General features: G+C 37.6%; 2 protein-coding genes across 5 annotated transcripts; both read left to right on the top strand.

Moving 5' to 3' along the window:
- The first annotated feature begins 2,215 nt into the window (after positions 1 to 2,215).
- Positions 2,216 to 7,079, top strand: LOC112732893 (sialyltransferase-like protein 2). 4 transcript variants are annotated; one of them, XM_025781711.3, is made up of 13 exons: positions 2,216 to 2,492; positions 2,784 to 2,904; positions 3,016 to 3,089; positions 3,438 to 3,527; positions 3,742 to 3,819; positions 3,974 to 4,074; positions 4,629 to 4,821; positions 4,917 to 5,007; positions 5,101 to 5,165; positions 5,310 to 5,464; positions 5,560 to 5,641; positions 5,909 to 6,018; positions 6,562 to 7,079. In XM_025781711.3, exons 2-13 carry the CDS (start codon positions 2,811 to 2,813, stop codon positions 6,758 to 6,760), a joined length of 1,332 nt encoding a protein of 443 aa, XP_025637496.1. In that variant the 5' UTR covers positions 2,216 to 2,492; positions 2,784 to 2,810; the 3' UTR covers positions 6,761 to 7,079. The 4 variants fall into 4 exon arrangements, with proteins under 4 accessions (XP_025637496.1, XP_025637497.1, XP_072068458.1 ...); XM_072212357.1 differs by having other exon boundaries at positions 2,240 to 2,492; positions 2,784 to 2,900; XM_072212358.1 differs by having other exon boundaries at positions 2,277 to 2,492; positions 2,784 to 2,908.
- Positions 7,080 to 12,040: 4,961 nt separating this feature from the next.
- On the top strand, positions 12,041 to 12,755 carry LOC140177691 (uncharacterized). The gene is made up of 2 exons (XM_072210838.1): positions 12,041 to 12,117; positions 12,374 to 12,755. Exons 1-2 carry the CDS (start codon positions 12,041 to 12,043, stop codon positions 12,753 to 12,755), a joined length of 459 nt encoding a protein of 152 aa, XP_072066939.1.
- The last annotated feature ends 2,192 nt before the right edge of the window (positions 12,756 to 14,947 follow it).

The following is a 14,947-nucleotide window of genomic DNA, read 5'->3' as shown; positions in this document are numbered from 1 at the left end:
CTAATATTTTTTGAGTAAATAATATATATATAATCTAAACTGACATAACGTATTGCCGCCAGAAAACAGGACGACAGAAATAAACATATCGGGGTATGTGTCTCAATGCAAGTTGCTTGAGCTATATTGCCATAATACTAAAATAACAATGGTGAGCTGATTAATTAAGTTGCGTTAGAACCAAGCAGTATGATGACTACCCTACTTACAAGTAACAAATAAATCTTTATGTATCGTATACATACATATACAATTTGTATGGTCTCTTATTGTCTTTGTCGTTGGGGGATAGATAAGGACATAAGATTATCCTATTCCTACTCCACTTATGAGAAGACCCTGTAATGTTTTATATATATATGTACTTACAATTATCTTACATTAACACTAATATATACACTTATTAAGAAATAGAATGTAGGATTTATAGAATTAGTTTCATATATATATTTTTTTGGTTGCCCACGGTATCCCCAACCCGACAGACTAAAGACTAATCCGTCGCGGATCGGAGCTCTATTTAAGGGTCTGTCGCTGGCCAATGAATTGCTGCATGCACAAGGCGGGATTTAAATCCCGACACTTGCTTAAGCGGACGAGTGAGTTGCCCACTCGACTAACCAAAGTTGGTTAGTTTCATATATTTAAAGATGATAAAATAACATGTTAACTAATTTGCACAAAATAAAGTGTTAATAATAGAGGTTTTAATGTAGGAGGTGCATGGAGGGACCAGCTTGGAAGCAGTGACATTGTTGGGCTTGGGCATGGTGGCACAGGACAGGTAGGTGCCAATGGGATATGGGGGGGCCATATACATGGGCCTACATAAAGGACGACCCCTTAAGCCATTGAATTAACCTTGTCCCCTTTTGTCTATAAGAGGAAAAGACTATTGGAACATATGCTGACATTGATTTATAAACGAGAGCTACCCATACCTCTATACAACAAAGACATGGGCTGTCCCAACCCCACACCACACTTGAAAATGAGATGTCTTTGTGGCAGGAAGACTCTCAAGCCTACTGCTCAGTTCAATCCATTTGAACCGGCTGAGGCAAGTGATGCCTCAAACACAGTCACACCAGCTTCCAGTCCTAGCAGTTGCTAGGTTAGTGTGTGTGAATGTGTTTAAGAAAAAACTATTTGAACCTTGAAATTTTTGGATCGATAGTTTGGACAGTTTGATGTTTAATTCAATTTTCACAACTTTTGATAGAAAATATAAACTAAGGATTATATATATAGTTATAATTTAATGTATTACATTTGTTCTATTTTTGTTATGTGATGTTATTATATTAATTACCGATCTTCATTTTATTTGATTTATCCGGTGAGTTTTTGAAAATGTAAAATCATCTTATCTGATAGAAATCGTAATAGCGAAATTTTTTAAAAATTAAATAAATTTGAACTTTAAAATTAGGCTCAATTGTTAATGTTAATGAGTAAATCCACAAAAATAGATGAATTTTTAGTTTAATATAGATCTAAACTTAAAAAAAACAGATGAATACAAAAATAAAATGAAAAATAACAACTCCTCTATAATCTAATGTTTCACATATTATATCTCAATAAAAAAAATTCTAAACAAGAAAACAAAGAAATGACATTCTTGCAAAGTTAAATAACTCATAATTAAAAAATTCGAAATATCAAATTTAATTTAGCGTGTTACAATTTTTGTAAAAAAAGTGGTTCCGTTCCGTGCCGTCCCGCTAATGTCCGCGGAACGCAGTGTGGACTAGGTGGGCTCAAATTTAGTGTCCAACCCTTCTTTAGTAGGCTAAATGGGCCGGTCTGGTGGATTGTGATTCTTTTGCCACTTATAGTGAATAGTATAAAATTAATAAAATAAAATGTAAACTCGGTGGCAACCCATTGGCCAGCGGCAAACCCTTAAATGGAGCTCAGTACCGCGACGGATTAGTCCTTGACCTGCCGGGTTGGGGGATACCGTGGGAAACCAAAAAAAAAAAATGTAAACTCGGTGTGTGTATGTTTTTCAATATATTTTTAAATGAGCATTTATTTTGGGGTTGGGACCAAAACAAGTCCAAAATTTGCTAGTTTCTTCCTTCTTTCTTATTTTCATTTTTTGTTGGTAGGGGGGCTTCCATGTTTGTACCAAACAGTGTGCTGATGGGTTGAAATTGGGCCAAAGATGGACTTCAAATAGTTGTAGAAAATTAATTGGGTTATTGTTGAGTAGCCCAATCCACATACTAAAAAAAAAGAGAAATCACTGGCAATACCTCTATCTCTCTGACTCGTCTATCGCCTCTAACTCCCTCAATCCCGCTGCCAGTCTACCGCCGTCGCCGGACGCTCTCACTCACTCTGTCTCCGGCCTCCCTCAGTCCCTAATCTCCACCTCCATCCCGCCGCCTCCGAACTCCGCCGTCTCACCCTCGCCTATCACATTCTCACCATCGCGCCGTCGCGCGTTCTGCTCTGCTCCCTCGCTCGCCGTCCATCTGCGGGTAGGACGTTACCCCTACTCAGGATCTCAGTTCTGTTCTGTTCTTTTTTCTCCGATGTGTGGAAATGGAACAATAATGTGTGAACGACATGCTTTTTTATCCTTTTTTTTCTTTCTTTTTCTGGAAGGATTCATTTCGATTAACATAAACCTAAGATCTGAAATGAAATTCAATCAATGAAGAACACTTAAAACCGTATACTGTGATTGCATTATGCAAGTGCTAATTGTAGGAACAGATTCAATCTACATAGTTCGATGAACCCTTAATCCTTTTGTTTTCATCGCGTAGCTTCACTTCGAAAGTCAGCTGAATTCAATGAAGGTTCTGCAATTGGGCTTGATGCTCGCTCTGATCTGTGGATTTGCAGCCATTTCCGTCTACATCACTGGAATCTCTCAATTCTCTGTATGTATGTATGTATATGTATGAATGTATGCACATAGCACATGGAATGTGATGTGTTGTGTTGTGTTGAGGTGCATCAAATCCAAAGACTCTAATTGTGGTGCTACTGTTGCAGCTCGCAGGTATCAGCTTACAGATGAAGACACGGAAGCATTGCTTTCTCTGCATGACACTTTCGAGAAGTGCGTGGTGAGTTATATTTTCTTATTGCATTTGCCTCAAAAGAAATTGTGTTGATTCTGATGTGTAGTATTTTGATACAAGATTAGGCATGAATGTGTGGGTGTATGTATGTATTTATGATTGTTGAAATGCCGAATTAGAAAGCAGAAACGTTGGTTCGGTTCCCATTCGATTTGGATTGAGTATGATAAGATTGTTGCATGAGACTAAAGAGACAATATCTTTAGTGTTGAAAACTGTTTTTCTTTGATATATGTATGACTCTATATGCATCTTTCAGGTCTGGATTCTCAGTCTTTAATGTTGAATTCTTTCAATGGTTGGCCTGAGTTGCTAATTTTATGTTTTATGCAGAGTGCAAATGGACTTGGGTTGAAAGCAGCCAAGGGAAGTGATTATTGCCAAACCACTATAACCTTTCCCAGTGACACTATCCCCAAATGGGTAAATGTTCCTTAATATTGATTGTCTAGATTGTTATTCATGAAAATGAATTGTTGCTTACGTGGTCCTTGAAATATGTTAATTACGAGTCACTTAGAACTAGGGGTAATTGGTTCCTTCTATTCAAGTATGAGTTGTGATATACTAATTGACATGTGGTTTAATAGCTAAATATTTTCCCCGTTTGGTGACTTACGAAGGTTTCTCTTAACAGAAAGATCCCAAGACTGGTGAACTTGAAGCTCTATCGTTTGATTTTAATCTCTGTGAAGCTGTGGCTACTTGGGAACAGGTAAGCAACTTGCTATGTGTTTTCATGATCCTCTAAGCAATAACGAGTTAATGACACAACTTCCTTTTTGTAGGTTTTATTCCTGCATTCTAAAAGGAATTTATGGTGTTCTTCTTTACATTTTATTGGTGTGTGATATGAATTGATTACACAGGTTCGGAACAGTACTACTATATTGACCAAGGAATTTATTGATTCTTTACCAAATGGATGGGAAGAATATGCTTGGCGTAGGATCAATAAAGGAGTACTTCTGTAAGTAAACGATTGTATTTTACTAATTATGCAATCTTGGTAACATATCTTAATGAACTGAATTGACAGTTTAATTCATTTATTAGAAATGAATTATAGTGTTACACTTTACATGTTGTGTTGTAAATTGCAAGAACGGTGACATAAGTCTCTGTCATACAAGAATGCTAGTGTGAGTTTCTTTATGCAGAATTAAGGCATGTGAATTGTTACTCAAAATATGATGCTATGCCAGTTTCTCAGTTATAGCACATTCTTAATTGTCAGTTAAGATGGAAACTTCAGTTGGGGTAACTTCTCTGACAAGTCACTGTTAACAAGTTAAACGTATGTAAGCCAGAGATATGTGTGGTTCAGCCTAGAGGCTAGCATCCAAATGGGTTAAAACCTTTTGTTAAGCTCTCTTTTTCCACTGTATTACAGCATAGACTTCTCAATGTATAACATAGCATGTTTCAACAATTTGGCATTAACCTGTTGTAAGTTGTGGGATTTTATACAAGGAAATTGAGTTAGTAGAAATATTCATAGAATAGGATCTTTCTGTGTTGCAGTAACCGCTGCCAGAACAAGACCTTGTGCTTGGAGAAACTTTCACTTGTGCTTCCTGAAACACCACCATACTTCCCAAGGCAGTTTGGGCGCTGTGCTGTTATTGGTAACTCGGGAGATCTATTGAAAACAAAATTTGGGCAGGAGATAGATGGTTATGATGTTGTCATAAGGGAAAATGGTGCTCCGATACAGGTTTGTTGCCCTACAGGGTGTTCCTGGTGTTTTATAACTATTTATTGTCAGAAATATTAAGACCTTGTGTGGCCCAATTTTATTTACCACTGCAGAATTACACTGAGTATGTGGGTCGGAAAAGCACATTTCGCCTTCTGAACCGAGGATCTGCCAAAGCGTTGGATAAAGTTGTTGAATTAGATGGTATTGCGGCTTGTTATAAACTTATAATAAATCTCCATTAGTTAAAGCCTATTATGGATTACTGCAGCCATAATGAAAACAACAATTCTGCAGAACAAAGGAAAGAGGCTTTGATAATAAAAACAACGATTCATGACATCATGAACCAAATGATTCGAGTATGTTCCCTTGTCAAAAGAAACCATTTTTTCTAAAATTCTTTTCTCTTTTGGGTATAAAAATGTTATTTTACAATTGTTTGTATCATGCATTCCAGCAGTTTCTCTTATCTTGTCAAGCAATTTTTTACTTTTCCTTGGCAGGAACTTCCTATAAGAAATCCTCTGTATCTCATGCTAGGTGCATCCTTTGGTTCAGCAGCAAAAGGAACTGGGCTTAAGGCTCTTGAATTTGCACTCTCTATGTGTGATTCAGTGGATATGTATGGTTTCACTGTGGATCCTGGGTATAAAGAATGGTATAATATTTTCTTTTGGCAATTATATTACGGTTAATGTATCTTTCCTATTTATATGAATTCTTGAGCAAAAGTCTTCCTTTTTTATTTTGTAGGACAAGATATTTCTCTGAATCTCGTCAAGGCCATACCCCATTGCACGGTAGAGCTTACTACCAAATGATGGAATGCTTGGGAGTAAGTATAATATACTTGTTACTGCACATGGAATTAACTTAGAATTTATAAATTTTACTACTATGAGATGATGTTTTGACATTGTTGAGGTCTTTTGCTCAACTCATGCTAATGAGTAATGACTTTCCTTTGGTGCCACGGAAACCTTGGAATTTCCTCATTATTATGTTAAATGTTCACTTCGTGCTTGTTGGTGCTGAGAGCATGATCACCTTTGTTTTATGTTTTTCAAATCTTGACTTTATCTACATGTTTCCATTGTCAAAGCTTATCAAAATCCATTCTCCCATGCGAGCTGATCCAAACCGTGTTGTAAAATGGGTTCCAAGCAACCACATGATAAGGGATGCCAGGATTGCCTCAGAGAAGTTATTGGGGTAAATGATATATTTTAATTTTTCCTAATATTTATCCTCTCTTCTCAGGGGTCTTGATGTATAATTGTAGTGGCATGTATTTTATGATATATTGGCATGTGCTCTTATGAAAAAGATGAAAGTAGCTTGTTCCAAATAGATAATGAGTAATGTTGTATCATACAAATGTGCCAAACAAGATGCCTAACACACTAACAAAAAAAAGTTGGGCTCTTTAATCACTCTCCAATCCATTAATTATAGAGCCCTAAAATTCCCATATTTCTTTGTTAAGGTGTTAGAAATGCTGTTAGGAACATTTCTTTGTAGATTCTGCATTTCTCAAGGATAAATTAGTATTTTGTTGACCATATTATGAGTAGAGAAGTTGGGGATAATAAATCTAAATTTTATATACTTTATATTCATCATGATTACCTCCTGCAATTCTCTAGAAAGAGACATATTGCATATCTTTTACAGTAGAAATGTTGAGGTTGACATTGTGAATGGAGACTGATTATACTGACTAGTGTGATTTTCTTGATTTTGTGATTTCTGCAGGAGAGTTGGAGCAGGATCTGGAAATCCATTGAGTGCATGTTCCATTATTAAGAGGCAAGTTAAAAGAAATCCAGATACAATTTCAAAGCTCAGAAAGGCAGCACAGGATCATATGAGGTATGTGAAGAGCACAACCATGTATCCTCTAGAGCATAATCCTGGACATGGGTTACTATGCACCGTGCCTTCTGCCAAGTGATTGGAATGTCGAAAGGTTTTTTGCGTTCGGCTCCTTCTGTTGGAAATCATCTAACCAGTGATTTATCAATTATCTGTTCATTTCTGCAAAATATGTGTTAAGTACATAGAAAAATGGCAATGAAGCTTCATTCTCCTCATCAATCTCTCATATTCATTCCATATTCCTTTCTCTTCCCCTCATTTTGTTTTGAAACTGTTAGACGACTTGCATTTCTTTAGAGTGAAAGATGATAACAGCTACGACAATTTTGTTGCGTTTGTACTCTGCTTAGTTGAACTATAATGAGATGAGCTATAATGAATAACTTTTTTCTTTACTTTTCTTTTTTACCTTAAAAAGAATTTTAATGCATCTTTTAGACAATGAACTCTTTCTTTGTATATAGAATAATTACCCAGATAAGTTTTTGAGGTTTTTACTTTTTAGAATAAGACATTTTAGTCCTCTAACTTTTGAAATACACAAAAACTTCTCCACTTGTAATTTTGGTAGATAAACAGTTCCTGGCTTTGTTTCTCCGTCGATGACAAACAGAAAATACTGATATGAAGGCCTAAACTAGCATACGTGGCAATCAGTTGTCCACATGTGCAAACAAAACAAATTAGTTCCTAGGCCTTGTTATAAAACTACGTTGTTTTTAGAGACGCTCCATTTTAAACTTGAGCTGGCCACTATACCTCGGCCACAGATCCCTAAAAACTCGGCCACAATGTTAACAGCTATATCACGTATAACTAAACAACCGAGTAAACTGGCAGTAGACTCGTTCAAACTACGCTGAAGCATAATGGAAAATCAAATACAAAAGAGAAAGTTACAAAAGATCTTCAACGAATATCTCGAACAATCAAAACCATGCGAGCAAGCTCACCTTTACTCATTATATAAGGAAGGAAGAACGAACAGAAAGGGGTAGAACATAAAAAACATATAAAGAGCAAGATTTAGATATTATTATTGTACTTGATATTTATTGCACTGACTTGAGCGTCAGAGTACTTTTTGTAGGTACGCACCTCGTCGTGTTCTGTGGAGGTCGACGTATAATTCACCTAGAGGAAGACCTATGTCTATTGAAGGGCAACATACTTCAGCTATTACTTCAAGGACGGAATATTTGGCTCCCATCATGGGCCAGAAAATACATCTAACCCCACTGTTATTGTTTATGTCCTCTTATTTTTATTTTCCTTTTATAGGTGCTATTGTGATGGTTGAGAATGGAGTTCCACAACTATCACAATCCGAGCTACTAGCTAAAAACGCAGAACTCCTAGCTTAACGTCAAAATGACAAACAGGAGGAAGGAACTCGAAAGAACACAAACAACCTCGACTAGAATGGCAAGCACTCCTCGGACACACAGCCCAAGGAGACGGCACCTGCAAAGGGAAAGAGAATGATATCTAATCCCTTTTCCGAGGAAATCATGAAGTTCCAAATGCCAAAAAACTTCACTTTACCGACCACTCTCAAGCCATATGAGGGGTTGGGTGATCCCCACATCCATGTCACCAAATTCCAATCGATGATGTTTTTGAATAGTGCCTCTGATCCTATACTTTGCCGATTTTTTCCAACTTTTTTAGATAGTGTTGCTTTATTATGGTTTTTCGGTTTGCCTGCAGGTTCCATTTCGAGTTTTGAAGAGTTAGCCGAAGCCTTTAATAACCATTTCGCTGCCTAAAAAATATGTGCGTGGCTCGGATTATCTTAGCACTATTAAATAAGGACATCATGAAAGCTTGAAGGATTATGTGACAAGGTTCGCGAAACCGGCTATAGAGAATTAGAGATACCTGATCTTAACCCCACCGTGCATCTACATGCACTAAAAAGTGGACTACGTCCGGAAAAGTTTCAAGAAACCATAGCGGTGACCAAGTCGAAGACTTTAACAGAATTCCGAGAAAATGCTATAGATCAAATGGAGATTGAGGAGTTTCGTGAAGCTCAGAGATCAGAGAAACAACAACCTCGACGAGAAGAGGAAAGGCATCATAGAGTCCACAATAATAAAGACGTCAAGAAGCCATTCAAACTAACTCCCAAGTTCGATACCTACACTCAGTTCAACACCAAACGAGAAGGTATCATAAAAGATATTCTTCATGCTAAAATGATCAAACCACCAAACAGAGTGGGGACATATCAAGACCAAAAGTATGTGGATAAGACAACACCGTGCCCTCCATAAAAAATTCGGCCATATGACCGATGAGTGCATTGTAGTAAAGGACTTGTTAGAAAGATTAGCTCGGTAAGGACTTCTGGACAAGTATGTGAATGGATGATGAATACGAAAGGAGGAACCTTCGTTTCAACTCACGCAGGAAACAAATCATCAACCTTCCACAGGCAAAGACAAGAACAAATGGATGGGCTCCAATCAACCACTACAACCCCAATAAATCATCAATCTTAAATTGTATTTCAGGAGGTTTTGCAGGTGGTGGCACTACAAATGCAGTCAGGAAACGAAATTACCGAACTATGTTGGCAGTTGAAGGAACCATTAACACAAAAATGGCAAACCTCGGCACAATGGCGATAACCTTTACTGAATTTGACTTTTGTTCCCAAAGTCTGAACCTTGACGATCCTATAGTAATCTCTATCCAAGTTGGTGACCTATTGGTAAGAAAGGTCTTATTAGACCCAAGTAGTAGTACCGATGTTTTATTCTAATCTACTTTTCAAAAAATGAAATTATGTGACAAGGCCATGCAGCCTCATCTAGGGAATTAGTAGGGTTCTCTAGAGAAAGGGTGTATGTCCTAAGGTATGTTTGGTAAAAACTACGATGGGTGATTACCCTCAATCAAAGATGGTAGACATTTAATATTTAGTGGTAGATTGCACTAGTCCATATAATATTATTCTTGGTAGACCGTCTTTGAATTCTTTTGGTTCAATAGTACCCACCGTGCATCTGTGTGTTAAGTTTCATGTGCAGGATGACTTAATCGCAACAGTATACGCTAGCCATAAAGAAGCTCAAAAGTGTTACAATGCAAGCCTCAAACAAAGCTCGGTCAAACATAACCCCCTTGAACACGTGCATGCAGTGTATAACTCGGAAGAACTATCGTTGCTGTCTGAACTGGACCCACGGTCGGACCTCTGAGAAAGAACTCTTCCAATGGATGATGTTGAAAAGGTACCACTAACCAATAATACAAATTACTTTACATATGTTGGTCATGCTCTTTCAGCAGATGCTCGGCTACAATTAATCTTCTTGTTGAGAAACAACATCGACCTTTTTGCATGGATTCCAGCGGACATGCTGAGCATTGATCCCAATATCATAAGCCACAAATTAGCAATTGATCCTGCCATCATACCTATAGCACAGAAAAAGCACAACATGCGAACAGATAAGAATGCAGTGTTGCTAGAAAAAACCATGAAATTACTTGCTGCAGGTTTTATCCAAGAAATCAGGTTCACAATCTGGCTATCAAACATGGTAATGGTAAGAAAAAATCTAAGGTAAATAGCGCATGTGCGTCGACTTTACTAACCTCAATAAATCATGCCCTAAAGATGCATATCCCTTACCACGTATTGATAAGCTCGTGGACAATACATCTGGTTTTAATAGCTTGAGCTTCATGGATGCATATTTTGACTATAACCAAGTCCTAATGCATCCCGATGATCAAGATAAAACAGTTTTTATCACTTAATTTGGTAATTTTTGCTATAAGGTCATGTCATTTGGCCTTAAGAACGCAGGTGCAACATACCAGCGCTTAATGGCCAAAGTTCTCCAATGGCAGATTGGATAGAATCTTGAGGTCTATGTAGACGACATGGTGGCAAAAACGCCACATGGAGAGTCACATTGCTCAGACATGACCAAGATATTTAGTTAGCTCTGACGTTACAACATGTGATTGAATCCTGAAAAATGTGCATTCTGTGTTCAAGGAGGAAAATTCTTCGGTTTCATGTTAACTTTCCAAGGTATTGAAGCAAATCCAAAGAAGTTCAGTGTCATTCTCCAAATGACAATTTCAAAGAACATCAAGGAAGTTTAACAATTAACAAGACGATTAGCTGCACTGTCACGATTCCAGCAATCGCAAACCGATCTTACCATTTTTTTCCAAACAGTAAGTAAGGGTAAACAATTTCAATGGAACAAGAATTGTTAAAAGTCTTTCCAAGAGCTGAAAGCAATCCTAGTAGCACCTCCAAGACTTCACAGACCTGAGAATGGTAAACCTTTATATTTATATTTATCTGTTTCTAACCATGCTATAAGCTCGTCCCTTATTATAAAAATAGGTAAAGCGTAAAGACCGGTATTTTTCGTCAGTAAAATCCTACAACTAGCCGAGCAAAGGTATCCAAAGGTGGAACAACTAGCACTAGCATTGATGACCACAGCCAGGCAATTGTGACACTACTTTCAGAGCCACACTATTATAGTTCGAACTGACCAACCACTTCGGAAAATTTTAACTAAACCAGAGATAGCGGGCAGACTCATCAAATGGTCCATTGAACTCTCCGAATTTGACGTACAATATCAACCCAGAATGGCTTTGAAATCCCAAGTATTGGCTGATTTCATATCAGTATTCACTGGTCCTAACTTGCAAATCGGGACACCCATTTGGAGCTTGCATGTAGACGGCGCATCAAATAGCAAAGGTTGTGGAGCAGGGATCTTTTTCGACGATGTAGACATGGTAGTCAAACAATCATTGCAATTTTCTTTCCCTGCAAGCAATAACCAAGCAGAATACGAGGCCCTACTTGCAGGACTCAAACTAGCACACAACTTGGATATTACTCACTTAAAAGTCTACTGTGACTCCTTATTGGTTGTCCAACAGATAAATGAAACTTTCCATGTATGAGAATCTTTACTTGAAAAATATTGGATCGTAGCACAAAAACTCATTTCAAAATTTACCCTATTTGAGATTATTCACATAACTAGAGAGCACAACAGTAGAGCTAACACCTTATCTAAATTAGCAACTACTAGAAAGCACTTACAGTCACCAACCTTATCTGAACTGACGCTAGAGAGACCTAGCGTAAGCCTAACTTGTGTATTAAGTGTCATACAGGACGAAGATTGGAGGTCGCCTTTTATTAAGTACATCCGAGAAGGAATCATTCCAAACACCGAAAACAACCCAAGGTTGTTCAAAGAAGGGCAAGCTTTTATACAATTATAGGCAATGACCTATATAGAAGGGAATTTTCACGTCCACTACTTAAATGCCTCAATAAAGAGGATTCTATCTAGCAATGTCTGAAGTCCATGAAGGGGTGTACGGGAGCCACATCGGTGGACAAAGTTTAGCAGCCAAAATTTTGCGTGCAAGGTACTATTGCCCTCGATAAAGACAGATTGCATCCTTGTGGTACAAAAATGTGACTATTGCCAGAAACATGCCACCATTATCCACACACCATTATCCTCAGAGCTTTTCTGATAGCACCAGGACAAGTAAAGTTCTTATTGGTGTCAATAGATTATTTTTTCAAGTGGATTGAAGCTTAACCACTCGCTAGAATAACAACAGAAAAGGTACAATCATTCTTATGGAAACACATTATATGTTGCTTTGGTATTCCTAGTGAAATCGTCTCTGATAATGGTTGGCAATTCACTAATACTAATATCTCTATTTTTCTACTGAATTTTAACATTAAACACCATTTCAATTCCATTGAACATCCACAAATAAATGGACAAGCAGAAGAAGCTAATAGAATTATGCTACAAGCCTTAAGGAAAAAGTTCGCCGATGCCAAAGGGCAATGTGCAAAACTTATCCCTGAAATACTATGGAGTTATAACACAACTGTGCATTCCACCATTGGTGAAACCCCGTTCCGGTTGGTATACGGCACCGAAGCAATGATCCCCGTGGAGATTGCACATTCCTTGTTAAGAACCGAGTTATATGACAATCATAGGAACATGAAGGTCCGATCTCCTGAGCTTGATCTGCTCTAAGGAGTTAGAGAGGAGGCCACCCTAAGACAAAAAGCAATGCAACAACTTATAAAACAGAAATACAATAAGAATGTCATTCTCAGAGAATTCCAACACAGTGACCTTGTTCTCAGGCGAATAGAAGACGCGTGGAAACCATCTAGACACGGCAAGCTAATCGCAACTTAGGAGGGGCCATATCGAATCACAAAAGTCCTCAAAAATGGGGCTTACACACTTCAAATCTTAAGCAGAAACATTGTCTGGATACTTGGAACATCTCTTCACTAAAATTGTATCAAAGTTAATAATGTAAGCTTGGCGAATGAAGGTACTCCTTTTCCTACTCATGAGTTTTTTTCCCACAATGGCTTTTGCTCAGAGAGATTTTAATGAGGCCGGACACTTGCGAAATTAATTCCATGTTACTTTTACTCAATATTTTATACATCACATACTTATTTTTTTATCATTTCCACTTTTCTTATCAATAAGCGCCAAACATCAAAATCAACCTAAAGCAATTTATCAACTAAACTCTATATCAAATTGTCGCAAACCAAACAAATCAAACTAATCGAGCTTCATACTCAGCTCATGTTCATATCACAAAAACAAACCTATATAAATCGGATACATAGCAAAAGCAACGAAAATACAAAAGTCTTATATTCAACCTATCACCATATCATTCTTTCTTCTCGGCAACATCCAAGCTTTTGCCTTCACCCTCACGCATAGTATCGTCATCAACGAGATCTCTATTCAACAAAACTTTGGTGACATCCAGCTTTTCCACATTTATCTTTGGGCAAACTGCCTTATTCTGGGCAACAGCTCGATCAAATCCTTGCGCAAAAGAGTCATAGACCTCGGTTTTCAACTTTCGGATCTGAGTAGCTAGCCTATCTTTCTTAGAACTCAGATCCCTAATATTATCTTCTAAGTTTTGCTGTTGAACCTTCACATTCATCAATTTCGTCTCTTTAGACTTCAAAGAGGAAGTAAACTCGTTAACACTATTTTCTTTTTCCTTTACTGTGGTCATCAGCTCTTCCATCGATATAGCATCTTTCTTCTTTTTCTCTAAAGACAACTCCTGGGTATGACCTATAGCAACCAGACAAGCACCAATCACCTACAACACATATGTCAATATTAGCTAAGCCTATAACCACTTAAAACATATATTAAAACAAAAACTCATACATGTAGATAATGACTAACACCCATAGATCCAACTTCATTGACCAAACTCACATCAGAAGGGAATTGATCAAATTGATTGGCAAGCGTCATAAAAGAAAATAGCTCGAACTACAGTGATCTCACACTATCATCCTCGGCATAACCATGAAGCATTTTTTGCGAAGCATACGACGCCTTCACTTCTTCCAGATTTGGTTCATCACCATCCTTAATGTTAATAAGCTCAACCGACTTTTTCCTTATAGCTGCAATCCCCCTCTTTCTCTTAGGCCTCGATATCAACTTTGATTACACGACCTCCGCTCTAGATTCCTTCTCTATGATAGTAGTTGACCCTTCCTTCTCATTCTTCTTCTTCCGATTCAGAAACGCTTTTAGTCCAGCCGTGGTTATGGTTGACACCTTATCACCTACATCACAATCGAAAGAAACCAATAAATTCTTTACCTCATTATCAAATAAAATTTCACAAAAATCTATCATTATCTATGTGGTCCAACATTGCTTGTTTATCACTTTCAAGCTTTAACATTTCACTAACAGATAATACCTTATAGACATTTCAGACACCAAGAACTCTATTACCAACTCATCATCTGTACATCTATCCTTCACATCCAAGATTTGATTAGGTTCAGATGACCAGAAAAGAGGAAACCTCTCCTCCAAGAACTCATTCACATAAAAAGAAAATTCATCCATGACACTCTCACCTTCACAAACATTACCTTAAAATCCTTGAACAAGGACTTGTATAGTCCGAATATAGACCTCCTCGGATGACTGCTTAAGTTTACCCATAACCCTCTCCTAACCCCTTTAGCCTGAAACAAACAGAAAAAGAGTCTCAATGAAGGAGGGCGCTCCAAAATATTCATCAGGTTCTGAAAGCCCTAACGAAACCCTAGGAATTAGGGTGTAATTAAGTCAAAGAACAGTTCAGCCAGTATAGCACTCCATATTGAAAGTCGATAAACGGGAGTCTCACACCCAACTCAGTCAAT

This window comes from Arachis hypogaea, chromosome 13, assembly GCF_003086295.3.
Source record: "Arachis hypogaea cultivar Tifrunner chromosome 13, arahy.Tifrunner.gnm2.J5K5, whole genome shotgun sequence".
NCBI classification, from domain to species: domain Eukaryota; kingdom Viridiplantae; phylum Streptophyta; class Magnoliopsida; order Fabales; family Fabaceae; genus Arachis; species Arachis hypogaea.
The sequence above is the reverse complement of the archived record's forward strand: the minus strand, read 5'-3'. Positions and strand labels throughout refer to the sequence as shown.

Bases quoted from the DNA above. Each gene is read 5' to 3' on its own strand.
- LOC112732893 (XM_025781711.3), top strand. From the start codon at position 2,811: ATGAAGGTTCTGCAATTGGGCTTGATGCTCGCTCTGATCTGTGGATTT. The intron at 3,090-3,437 runs GTGAGTTATATT...TGTTTTATGCAG, and splicing joins ACACTTTCGAGAAGTGCGTG to AGTGCAAATGGACTTGGGTT. The intron at 4,822-4,916 runs GTTTGTTGCCCT...TTACCACTGCAG, and splicing joins AAAATGGTGCTCCGATACAG to AATTACACTGAGTATGTGGG.
- LOC140177691 (XM_072210838.1), top strand. From the start codon at position 12,041: ATGTCTGAAGTCCATGAAGGGGTGTACGGGAGCCACATCGGTGGACAA. The intron at 12,118-12,373 runs GTACTATTGCCC...TGGTATTCCTAG, and splicing joins GCCAAAATTTTGCGTGCAAG to TGAAATCGTCTCTGATAATG.